This window comes from Nicotiana tabacum, chromosome 16, assembly GCF_000715075.1.
Source record: "Nicotiana tabacum cultivar K326 chromosome 16, ASM71507v2, whole genome shotgun sequence".
NCBI lineage: Eukaryota > Viridiplantae > Streptophyta > Magnoliopsida > Solanales > Solanaceae > Nicotiana > Nicotiana tabacum.
In genome coordinates this window covers 157,674,904-157,687,286 of record NC_134095.1, presented here as the reverse complement: position 1 = coordinate 157,687,286, position 12,383 = coordinate 157,674,904, and the positions used below count along the sequence as shown (strand labels likewise).

At 35.5% G+C, this 12,383-nt stretch overlaps 1 protein-coding gene across 7 annotated transcripts; it reads right to left on the bottom strand.

Annotated features, from left to right (window-relative positions):
* Positions 1-1,243: 1,243 nt before the first annotated feature.
* Positions 1,244-8,596, bottom strand: LOC107779228 (low-specificity L-threonine aldolase 1). Of its 7 annotated transcripts, none has more exons than XM_016599601.2 (11): positions 8,405-8,596; positions 7,695-7,814; positions 5,988-6,440; positions 4,523-4,634; positions 3,991-4,041; positions 3,701-3,772; positions 3,484-3,616; positions 3,349-3,407; positions 2,149-2,249; positions 1,680-1,746; positions 1,244-1,593 (listed from the first exon to the last, which is right to left on the bottom strand). In XM_016599601.2, the coding sequence occupies exons 3-11, from the start codon at positions 6,428-6,430 to the stop codon at positions 1,552-1,554; spliced, it is 1,080 nt and encodes a 359-aa protein (XP_016455087.1). In that variant the 5' UTR covers positions 6,431-6,440; positions 7,695-7,814; positions 8,405-8,596; the 3' UTR covers positions 1,244-1,551. The 7 variants fall into 7 exon arrangements, with proteins under 7 accessions (XP_016455087.1, XP_075089618.1, XP_016455091.1 ...); XM_075233517.1 differs by having other exon boundaries at positions 8,454-8,592; XM_016599605.2 differs by having other exon boundaries at positions 5,988-6,435; positions 8,405-8,542.
* Positions 8,597-12,383: the final 3,787 nt, after the last annotated feature.

Below are 12,383 nucleotides of genomic sequence, written 5' to 3'. Positions count from 1 at the left end.
CAAAAACGACGTCCTAGAGTTTAAACCTCAAAATTCAAACTTCAAGACATCGTGTCCTAAAGTTCGAAAATTATGTCCAAAAGCTCGAGAAAGGAAAACATTTTCCAAAACTCTTTTTCAACCTTCCACATCCCCACCACACCCCTCACCCCTCACCCCCACCCCCACCCCTACCCTCACCCCTCACCCCTACCCCCACCCCCACCCCTGCCCTCACCACCCACCCTCACCCCCACCCTAAATAAAAATATTATTAATAGTATTTTCTTTTCATGTTATAGATATTTTTTTGTCATTTCAACAAATGAGGAGAATACTAGAAAATATTTTTCGAAAAAAAAAAATCCATTCACCAACCAAACAAGGGAAAATAAGTGATCAAATCACTCACTTTCCATGAAAACATTTTCTAAAAAAATATTTTCCTTCATACCAAACACACCATAAGTCATGAATTTTCAAATTCAGGATACTTAGTCCTAAAGTCCTATAGTTTAAACCTCAAAATTCAAATTTTAGGACATCGTGTCCTAATGTTCGAAAACTATGTCCATAAATTTGAATCTTATGTCTTGGATTTTAAATTATAGCTCAAAATTCAGAAAATTTAGTCTTGAAATTCAAATTAGCAGCTCAAAATTCAGGACACTAAGTCCTGAATTTCCAAATTCAGGATACTTAGTCCTGAAGTTTGGATGAATTGGTTAATCTTTAAATACATTGTAAATTATGGATATATTTTAAATAGCGGGCTTAAGAGTGACTACTGCTGCACTTAGCCCTTACACTGTATATGCTACTTAATCCCTATTTCTCTAAGAGATAATTGGGACATGTTCATAAATGGCCTTGACAAGCGTGGGTCTTGAATTTTTGGACCGATTAAGCCATGGAATAGCCCAACCCATGGAACATACTACAGTCCCAGGTGGGGAATAGCCGACATCAAGGTTCATCTGCAGGTGGGAATAGCACAGTGTACTAAACTCCCGCTATGCGTGGAGTTCGGGAAAGGGCCGGACCACAAGGGTCTATTGTACGCAGTCTTACCCTGCATTTCCGCAAGAGGTTGTTTCCACGGCTCGACTCGTGACCTGCTAGTCACGTGGCAACAACTTTACCAGTTACTCCAGAGCTCCCATCGAAAAACCTCGCACAAGCCCAAAAAAATTATGAACTAGATATTCAGTTATACAAACTAATGGTTATTCAAAAAGATAAATACATAGGGAAAAAATAAAGATTTGGAAGGAGAAGAAGTTTGTCATTAGCATTGCAGCAGAATGTGATCCACATTTAGCTCTTATTAAATCAAGGACAAGTATTGAAACTTGTCCAACCACAACATATTAAAATATCCAAGTTTTTTATCACTAAAAGGACATGAAATGCAGATTAAAATATTGACTAAATTTTCAAATGAAACTGGCCTTCCATATAGCATTTGGAAGAGCTTCTAACATAACATGATAAAGGTTTTGATGCCACAGAAATTGGAATATCTTCTTAAAGACGGGGATATCGATCATGTCAGTAACCGGTCATAAACTGTTACTTGCCACCATTTTCTTCGGCCACTCCTGCCAAAGCTCGCTGCAGATATTTAACCAAACAGAAAAATGAAGAATATTTGGCTAATCATGAGTTAACGTCGATGCTTGAACTCAAAAACTTCTTACCTGAACGCACGACGCTGCATAGTGCACATCATTTTCTGAAATCTGGTGATGAATAACAAATCTGATTCTGCAATAGAAGTTCCCAACATTTTCTTAAGAGATGCTGAAAATCTCACAAGGGCTTGGTTTGTAAATTATAGGATCATGTTCCGAAAGTTACAATCAAGATACATTTATTTAACAAATGTATATAAAGTTTGAGTACTACAAAAAACTAGTCGAGTACCTAATGCTATTGGTATCATATAACCATCACAATTATACAAAAGATTGTCGTCAAGAGAGGAAAAGATAGAGGTGTCCACATGTATCAGCATATGTTGCAACTATTGGTGTAATAATCCAAGTGTTTGTACCTCTTGAACATGCATGCTATTAAATTTCTCACTAGTTGGTGAACTCCAAATGAGCTCATTAGCGCACACAAATAATCTAGGAAATAAAGTAGACGTGCTTGGGGAGAGCGCACCTCTGTGGCCCTTCTGGTAGTATAAGTAAACCATGTTGTTCCAAAGTCTTGCACATCTCTGTTTCGCTTATCTTTGACCCCTTCAGTATATCACAATATACCTGGTGATAGAAAAAGAATCTTAATGCGATCGTTGCTCCCAGGAGCTAAAAGAAAATTTTACATTGGCGATGTGATATGCGTCTGTCTGTTTTTGTGGATTACTAGAGAGGATAGATTCATTTCATAGAAAAGACATCACCAGCCAAGAGCCATTTCTTCCTTCTTGTCAATTTGATGTTAGCTTTATGTGTTGGGAGTGGTGAACAAAGCCCCACATGAAAAGTAGAAAAGAAAAATAAGCTACATATACGGAGTTGGATACTCTTAATGGAGTGAGGCCTTTTGGGGAAAACCGTGCGGGCTTGATCCAAAGAGGACAAGAAAAATAAGAGTGTATTTGGGTTGATTTAACGCAACAACTAGTATCAGAACCAATGGTTTGGCGAGAAGAGTATGGAGATGGCGAAGTGATGGCGTAGGGCCCGGCTTAGTGCCTTTGCCCGTCCATGGACGGGTTCACTACCTTTACCCATAGCTTTAAAGACGCATACACAACAACGGTGATGGGTCATGTGGAACTTAAGGGAGAAATTGTTGGGAGTGTGTGAACAAAGTCCCACATGGAAAGTAGAAAAGAAAAATAAGCTACTTATAAGGAGTTGGATACTCTTAATGGTGTGAGGCCTTTTGGGAAAAACTGTGCGGGCTTGACCCAACGCGGACAATATCACATCATGTTAAAAAGTATCTTTGGGCCGTTTTAGCCCAACGTTACGAAGGTTGTTTTCCAATTGCAAAATTGTGAATGGAATAGAATTATTGGCTAATGAAAAGTCTTGTATCACTGGATTCATCTATTTTTAGGGGGTTAAATCTGAACTCGATTGAACTACGAGCAGGGTGAGATAGTTGTCTTTAGGGGGTTAAGTCTGAACTCGATTGAACTACGAGCAGGGTGAGATAGTTGTCTTTGGGGAGAGGGGGTAGCCGGGTTAGCTTTTTGATCTATGTCAGGCTGCTATGACTGTGAGTGGACAAGAATAATTCATCGGACTAAAATCGTACATACTTCCAAAAGAAGTATCGGCTGTTAAAACTAAGCATCATTTTTTAAATTAAAAAAAAAAGTTAGGCATCATTTATGATGAGTCAACTTACAATGTTAGTCTCTACGGCAGCAATATCAACTTTCAGCCCTTTGATTTTGTTAAGTTCCTCTGAGAAACAAAGGGAATCATTAGACAAATGAATAAAGTTGGTTAAATAAACCTTATCGAATGGAGAAAATATTACCAGCCAAAATCTTAGCCTTTTTGTGATCTCCTTCCAGCTTAACAAGATTCTCTTGGAAAGCGATAAAAGCAGCAGCACAAAGGACACCAACCTGCCTCATTCCACCGCCTAGAGTCTTCCTGAGAATTTTCGCCTAGAAATCGAAGGAAACAACGAGCTATGCGACAGTTTCCTTTGGCAAGGGACAGATAAATTCTTTACGGAAAAGCATACCTACCTTGGCAATGAAGCTCTTTGAACCAACAACCACAGACCCGACTGGAGCACCAAGACCTTTTGATAAGCATACCTGCACAGACTCTTAAATGAGCAGAAATTCGGAAACGATACACTAACAAACTTGTCATATGTTACAGCCTTGAGGCATAGAATATCTCTTTTTTTCTCCTTTAGGATATCATGTTTATAAATAAAATGTTGCAGTCCCTTACTCAAAAAATGGAGCGGAAACCACAAGAGACAATGAAGAGAAAGGTCATCTAGATCTTTGGCTATAATATCACTTACCGAAACTGAATCAGCAGCCCGTACAAGTCTATGAACAGGCACTCCGAGTGCCTACAAGACGGATTAATCCGGTTAATCTCAATGACTATAAAAAAGAATGCTTACAGAAGGACAAATGTAGATGCCCTTAAAAGTAACTATGGACAACTCTACAGAAATAAAATACAGAACTTTTCTGTGTCAACTTCAATAACTGTCCTTGAGGAAACTTGTCCTACGTCTAATTGAAGAAATTAAGTTTCTCTCGGTTGTAAGCTCCACAAATCCATCAATGTAATCAGTTGATGTTCCAACCAAAATGGTACCCCAGGTCTTTAGAAAACACATTATATATCCTAGTTCAAAATTTAGCTCTTTCATAAATTCAAAAAGGTGCTACTTGTTTCCTATAGTATTAAACTAGATTAGGATATTCTTTACAGAAACTACTGAAAATTACTCTAATTTGAAGATCCATCTATCTGACTCCTTAATTATTGACTGACTCCAGAAAAAAGGTTGTCTGGTAACAAGAAGAAAATGGTGTACTCACAACTGATGCATTGAATATACGAGCTCCATCAATGTGAAGCTTCAGACCATACTTCTTTGCTAGCTCTCCGACTTTGTCTGTATACTCTGCAGAAAGGCATCGGCCTCCTGAGCTGCACTCATAGAATGTTGTTGGTTATGAACTTGCATTATAAAAGAGAATCAATACTCAAACTGACTAAAGCGACAAAAAAGGGTGACAATTAAGCAACTAAACTATCTTTTCGGATTTGATCCTCGGATATATGAAATCATTTTTTAAAACAAAAACTATGAAGCAGAGTGTACAAAAACCACTCCTTGGATTGAAGGTTGTGCTGTATTTTGCCACAACCTCTAAAGGACAACTAGGGAGCTTTTCATGAATCATGATTCACCTGAGTATGTGAGCTCGAGGAGCAAACTAAATTTTTGACTCCTATTACGCCATGAGGAATTACTGAATCATTTAGAAGTCACTCCAGTAACACAACAATCCCTTAGGTTATCCTATAAAGTCAATTTTGTTCAGGAATTCGTAAATACCAAGCTAAATTGTAAATTTCCTCAAGTGCATAGCTCTTGTCCACACCAGTTAGATTGACGATTTAAATACGAGAAAAGTCAGAGGATATATTCTACATTAAGGAAAGAGTTTAATTTAATTATAAGAAATATCTAAGAAACTTGAATACTGATTATTAACTCCTCCCTTCTTTTTATCGTATTCATGTTCTGATGGATAGCATGGAATGAACACAAGAGCAATAATAGTTGCAGTCAATGTCCCAGAGTTGAAGAAAGTAGTTCAGGATTTCTTTACAGTGCAGTATTTGGGGAAAGAGAGTACAGCAAATAACCCATAATTGTGTATGGCTTCAATGACCACATTCGGCATAAGGTGCAAGTAGAAAAGATTACTTGAGATGGTTTGGTCATGTCCTACGTCCCCTTCAGATGCACTGGTCCTTAGGCAGGTTTTAAAACCATGGCGAGTGAAAGTGTTAAAAAGGGATGACATAGACCTAAAATCATATGAAAGAAATTATCTCGAAAGACCTATAATCTCTTGAAATCCATGCAGACCTAGCGAAAAATAGGGCATAACATGAAGAAAAAGATCTATATAGGCGATACCAATTAGTTGAGATTTAAGTTTTAGCCATGTTAGTGTTTTAGTCTTGTAAGAGAATATATGCCACTAGAAAATATAGGGAACTTCTGATGCTAGAGAAACTAACTTTTTATAATATTGAAGTATTGGACTGAGGGGCTTAAACGAAGCGATACGAATATTGAGGATTCATATTTCCGACCCCTTCTTGTTGGGAGTGACGCATAGTTGTTGTTATATGGTCCAAAAATACAACAATACACACATACTACACGTCTAACAAAAACTAGCAAAAATCAGATAGCATAACCAGATAATGCACCAATATGAGGATCGCTGTACAAACAGTTATATGGTGAGAGAATATTCTTACTGTGCATGTGAATTCTCCAAGCAGATCAGCCTAGTGGTTGGGTAACATATCTCAAAGCTAGGATCTCGAATTGCAGCTTCAATTAGATCAAGATCCATTGTTCCATCTTCATTGTTCTTCACTGTCCTCGGATGAACACCTCCGAGAGTGGCAATGCCTCCATTTTCATAAATATGGATATGCGAATAATCACCAAGAATAATTTCACTGCCTCTAATTTGGCAATGAGTCAGCACACTGATAAGGTTGCCCATAGTGCCTGAAGGAACAAATAGCCCTGCTTCTTTGCCCATTATCCTTGCGATCTCGGCTTCAAGGCGTTGGGCAGTTGGATCATAACCCAATACATCGTCATCCACTTCAGCATTGGCCATCGCGTTCCGCATGGCTTCAGTTGGTTTAGTGACTGTGTCCGAGCGAAGATCCACGGTTCTCATCACCATTTTCCCTGAGCTAGAAAACAAAAATACATTTTTATGCCCCATATAAGTAACCAGCTCCATTCTTGAAGAATCCATCGTCTTGCTTTAGTTTGCACATGTACGAAAATAGAAATATAAATTTCAAACAACTCTTTCAGCAGCATACCATCACAACCCGACAAAAAATATTCTTACCTAGAATTTCAGGAAGCATCAGACCTATAGGCTATGTTGCACGGATTCTCCAAAAATGTAGCCGCACTCGTGTTGTAACCTCCAAAAATGCACTACTTCTGGAGGATCCGACACGCAACTGGAGACATTTTTGGAGAGTCCGAGCAACCCACCTATCTAAATTGGAGTGTATGCTAAACATAGAAGAAAAGGGAGAGTCACACCACTTATCTAACACATTAGCTAAAACCATCTAAAATTCAGCTAAACTGTAAATGCTCATACCATCTTTAATAATGTGGAATCACACCCCATGATATTCTTATATACACGAATATGGGACATTACTCCCTCCCTCCCTTCCAATTTTTGTGAACCTGTTTGACTGGGCACGGAGTTTAAGAAAAAATAAAGACTTTTGAAATTTGTGGTCCTAAACAAGTTAAAAAGGGGCCCAGAGTATTTGTGTGGTTATAAAAGCTTCTCATTAAGGGTAGAATTGTAAGTTTAAGCTAAATTGTTACCAAATTTAGAAAGGGGTCATTCTTTTTGGAACGGACCAAAAAGCAAATAGGTTCACATAATCTGTTTAGTATATATTAGTAAATATATTTAACACCCTCTATGATACCATGTGAAATCCAAATTTTTAAGGCCATTTGGGTATCAGGTAACAATTAATCCCTTTTGATGCCCTTATTTACCCGACACTACTTATTTTCAACTTCAGTACTTCTATCCAAACACGGTATTGCTTATTCAAAAGTTCAACTCCCATACTTAAAAGAAAGTGTTTTTCAGAATTTGATGGTTATAAGCTAAGGACTCAAATTGAAGGGAGCCTTGGAGCGACGATAAAGTTGTTTCCGTGTAACCTATAGGTCACGGGTTCGAGACGTGGAAGCAGCCACTAATGCTTGCATTAGGGTAGGTTGTCTACATCACACCACTTAGGGCGCGGTCCTTCCCGGGACCCTGCTTGAACGCGGGATGCCTTGTGCACGGGGCTACCCTTTGACTCAAATTCAGCTACTCCAAATGGAATAGAACATTATACAGTTTAAGAGAAACATAAATGATAAAAAGAATAGAGGTATGAAAAAAGCCATACTGTGTAAGCTTCTCCTTTTCTGTTCTTCAAATATATAGCAGAACAAAGTCACAAACACTGATCCAATACTCTCTCTGTCCTTGTTGATAAAAAATGCAACAAAAGAGACAATTCACTCAACTGCAAACCAAATTCCACCAGTTAATAAACAGAAAACAAAAAAAAATCATCAAATCCCTCAAAAAAAATATTAAATCAATATAAAAAGTAGCATTCCCCCCTTCAAGGAAAATCACACACAACCACACAAAAAAAGAAGAAAAAAAAAGAAAAGAAAAATCACTTGCCATCAGTAGGAAAAAGAACCCCAACACTTCCCAGCCCAAGAGATACTTTCCCAGCCACAAATTCAAGAATCAAGAGAAATAACACAAGTACACATATACAAATAATTATAAACAAAACCCAAGAATCAAAATTTGGAATTTATTTAAATATTTTTTCATAACAAACCAAACCCCACCACCCCATCAATCAGAAAAAGATGAAAAAATGTACAAACATACCAACTTTTGGACTTTATGTAGTGATACAAAATCAGCTAAACAAACAGAAGGAGTACTACATATCACATGAAGAATAGAATCATCACACACTTGTAACGTCTGAAAATGAGACAACATAAAAAGCACATTTAATTACATGCATGCATAATTTTTCACAAGTGGCTTAAAAGAAAAAAGGAAAGGAAAATATCAAGATTTTCTTACTAAAGAAAGATTCTTCAGGCAAAATTGGTGGTTTCTTTGTTTGACTTGCCTGAAATTGTAAACATGTGAATTTGGTTTTGGCTGTTCCACTTCTTTCGAATTTATAGTTGCTCCTTTGATTTTGTGTCTACACTTTTAAGGCAGTATTAAATTATTTGGGACTACTAAGGATATGCACAAATTTTCTTATTTATTATTACTCCCATTTTCTTTCATTTTTCCATTTTCAACCCACTTATATCCAGTACAATAGTGGTAATAATATTTATTATTACTCCCATTTGCCTTGTTTTTCTTTTACTTGTGCGACTAGCGTGTTTGGCCGAGTTATTTGGGCCAAAAGTACATTTTTTTTAAAGTTAAAGGTGTTTGATCGAACTTTTAATATTTATTAGTACTCCTATTTGCTTTGTTTTTTTGACTTGTGTGACTAGGTGTTTGGCCAAGTTTTTTTGGGCCAAGAATACTTTTTTCTCAAAGTTAAAGGTGTTAGGTCGAATTTTTAGAAGGACAAAAATACTTTTAAATAGGTACAAAAGTAGTTTTTGAGAAGCAAAAAAAAATAATTTTTTAAAAATTACTTTTAAAAAATTATGTATTAAGAGCAATAATTGAAAAATAGTCACAGATTCCAAAGTAATTGAAATTTAACCATTTTTCATGTAAAGATAAAATATGAACAAAAACACCCTTAAAAATTCAGAAATATTCCAGTACAATATATTGGAGTTCTAATTTTTTACATATAAGCTTCCAGCATAATATGCTGGAGTTCCAACATAATATACGAGAAGTTTATATACAGAATCTTCATAATTTCACATATTATGCTGGAACTTTCCGTATTTCAGCAAAATAATGGGCATTTTCAATGACTTTGCAAACGCTAGCTATTTTTTGATTACTAATCCAAAAATTAACTAGCCCGTGCTATTTTTATAATTTTTTTTAATACAGTAATCAAATAACTCCTAACAAATATGCTGAAACTTGCTACAAAATCGTGTCAAGTTGCATGTAAATAAGGAGAAAATAGAAATTAAGAAAAGAATTAATTTTTAAATTAAGGAAGGTGACAATCTTTATTACATGCAAAAAAGAGTATCAAACATAGTAAGACGAAAAAATTAAATTTAAATAGTGTATAAAGGCTCAATTAGATTGCCATGACTTTTTATTATCCTTAAATTTTGAAGTTGGATGACATTTTTTAAATATTAAAATAGCACATTTTTTGAGTGTGTAATAGATGGAAGAAGATATGATTTGAAACTTTAGTGGCTGCATTGTATGAGCTACATCTGAGCTGGAAGATAAAGAGCACGAAAAGTAGGTTCCAATGAATCTTGGAAAGATGAGTTTCATTTGGGCTCTTCATTCCATCTTTTGGGCCCACAACCATAAAGCATACTTTAAAAAATGTAAACATTGTACGGGGCGTCTTATTTGGTCGCCCCAATTTAACATATACCCATTTTTTAAAATCTTTTAACTTGTATCCACTTTTTAGATAACTTCAGCCCTCCTTCTCCTCCTTCATTTTCTTCTTCAAGTTACAAAACAAAATGGTAGTTATCTCCAGAAGCAACGCTGCTTTAGTTATACGCAATTTTTTTTAATTGAACAGTTCGGCGGTTGTACTTCTGCTCCAAATTTACAGCAAATTAGTCTTAGAAAAAAGTTTAAGTTACCAATAGGATGAGCTATAAAATTTTGGAGTTTTTGTATGTTTATTCGTGTTTGAGCTGAGAAGATGTACACTATTTTTCTTAAAAAATCACTGCTAATTGTAGTGCTTCAGCTCTAGAGCTGAAGTTTGTCAGTTACAAAATAAAAAGTTCAGCTCTAGAGCTGAAGTTCGCCAGTTACAAACAAAATCTTCAGCTCTAGAGCTGAAGTTCGCCAGTTAAAAAACAAAAAACTTCAGCTCTAGAGCTGAACTTCAGGCATGTCTACTAGAATGCTGAAGTTTTGCGTGATTGTCTTTGCTACTTTAGCCCCTTATGCTCAAGTTATGCGAAAAGGGGGTACGCTTGCAAAATTTTTTTGCAAAGCGGGCATAAGTTAAAACGTGACACAAAAAACGGGTATAGATGCAAATGCCCCTTAAAAAATGGGGTATTATAACTTTTAGCCCGCGCCAGAAATTATTTACATCTGATAGCCGAAAAAGTGTATAAAATTTGTTCTTATTTTTGTATAGAACATACATAATGTATATATATATCCAAAATATATATAAATTTTATATACATTTTCGGCTATTATTTTTACAGTGGCTATACAATGTCATTTTTCTTTAAAAAATCTAAAATTGAAGCAAATACCAGTCGAAGCGAAAATATTAGGTGATTTTTTTTCATTTGCCTATATTTTAGGGACATTATTTGATACATATATTGGTGAAAGATAACAAGTATTCTGCGAAATTAGTTGAGTTGTGCACAAGTCGATCCGAACACCACAATTATGATAAAAAGGGTTGTTCTGTGTACAAAGCATATCGCATTCATACAGGGTCTGAGGAAGAGTCGCACCCTAGGAGTCAGAGGCTGACCCAAGATTTGAAGGTCGCGGAATGCATTGTTTGATTCAACCAAAATCTGTTTGCATATATGATGTCCATTATTAATATATTACTATTTTTTTAAAGACATATACATGTATATATATGGAATTTTTACTGAACTTTATTGGTGCCAGTAACTTCTCTATTTCTTACATAGATTTGCTTTTGCAAGGGATATGATATTGACAGTCTATTTTAATATAAGCATTAGTGGTTGCTTTGACGGCTTGACGTCGTAGAGTGACGTACTGACGTGTTAGGTATATGTGTGAGGACTTTTCGTATCCACTAAAAATTGGTTTTTGCTCGAAAACTTTTCTTTTTCTTTTCAAAAAAGAAATTTTTTTCTGTTGGAATGGTAAATCCAGTCACAAACACTTGGCATAGGGGCTGCCGTTCATGTCTTTTTCATCAGATTCAATGAAGTGGGCAGATTTCGAGTCATTTCCAAATCATAATATTAAGTTTCAACAAGATAGTTCGAATCCAACTGGTATAACACAATGCAATTCGAGCTTTTGGAAAGGTAATACGTTTGACAACACAAATATAAAAATTTGCTTGTATCCATTTTCTTACACACATTTATCAATCAATGATGTGCATTCTAACTTGAATTTTGAACTGCTAAGATTAAATTGTTTGATTTTAAAATAAATATCGGGCGTTCTAATTTGAATTTTAAACTGTTAAGGTTAAATTGCTTGATTTGGAGTAAACATCCGGCGCTAGTAAGTATTTCTTTCGAGTCAGATATTTTGATTGAGTTTGCCATAGCATCATTCCATAAGTGAAGTCGAACTGTAATTTAGTTGAATGGCTTATAGTAGATCTAATCTAATTAAGAAATAGAGTATGATACATAATATGAGTAATTGGTTCAACAGAGGTTTAACTAAACGCGAAAAACATTTCAAAAACGTTTTAAATTTTCCATCTTAGTAGTTTCTCTCAAGTTTTTCCTAACTCTTTTAATTTATACAAATTTCAATGATTGAAGTTTTATATAAATTTCTAATTTTTAAATTTATATAATCTGAAATGAAATCTGAAATGGACCTAAATCAATTGTGACTGAAGACTACTTTCAAAGTTAAATTTTGTTCCGCATGCTCAAACTTCAAACAAAGGATATATGTCATGAAAGGATATACTTGATAACCTTCTAAAATATTATGTTAACGGAGTATAAAATAGTAGCATTTCAAAATGTTGGTTCTCCAACAAGCGGGTAAATTAAACCACAACGTTCAATTTGAAACGGATAGGTTTGTTAAAAATTAAATTCACAATTACACAAGCCTAAAAAGCAAGTATGAAGTACCCATAGAATGATACAGCAAATAAAAGACCTAAAGATTTAGTTTACTAGAAAAATTGGTATGCAGTTCATTATTTTGCAAAGAACGT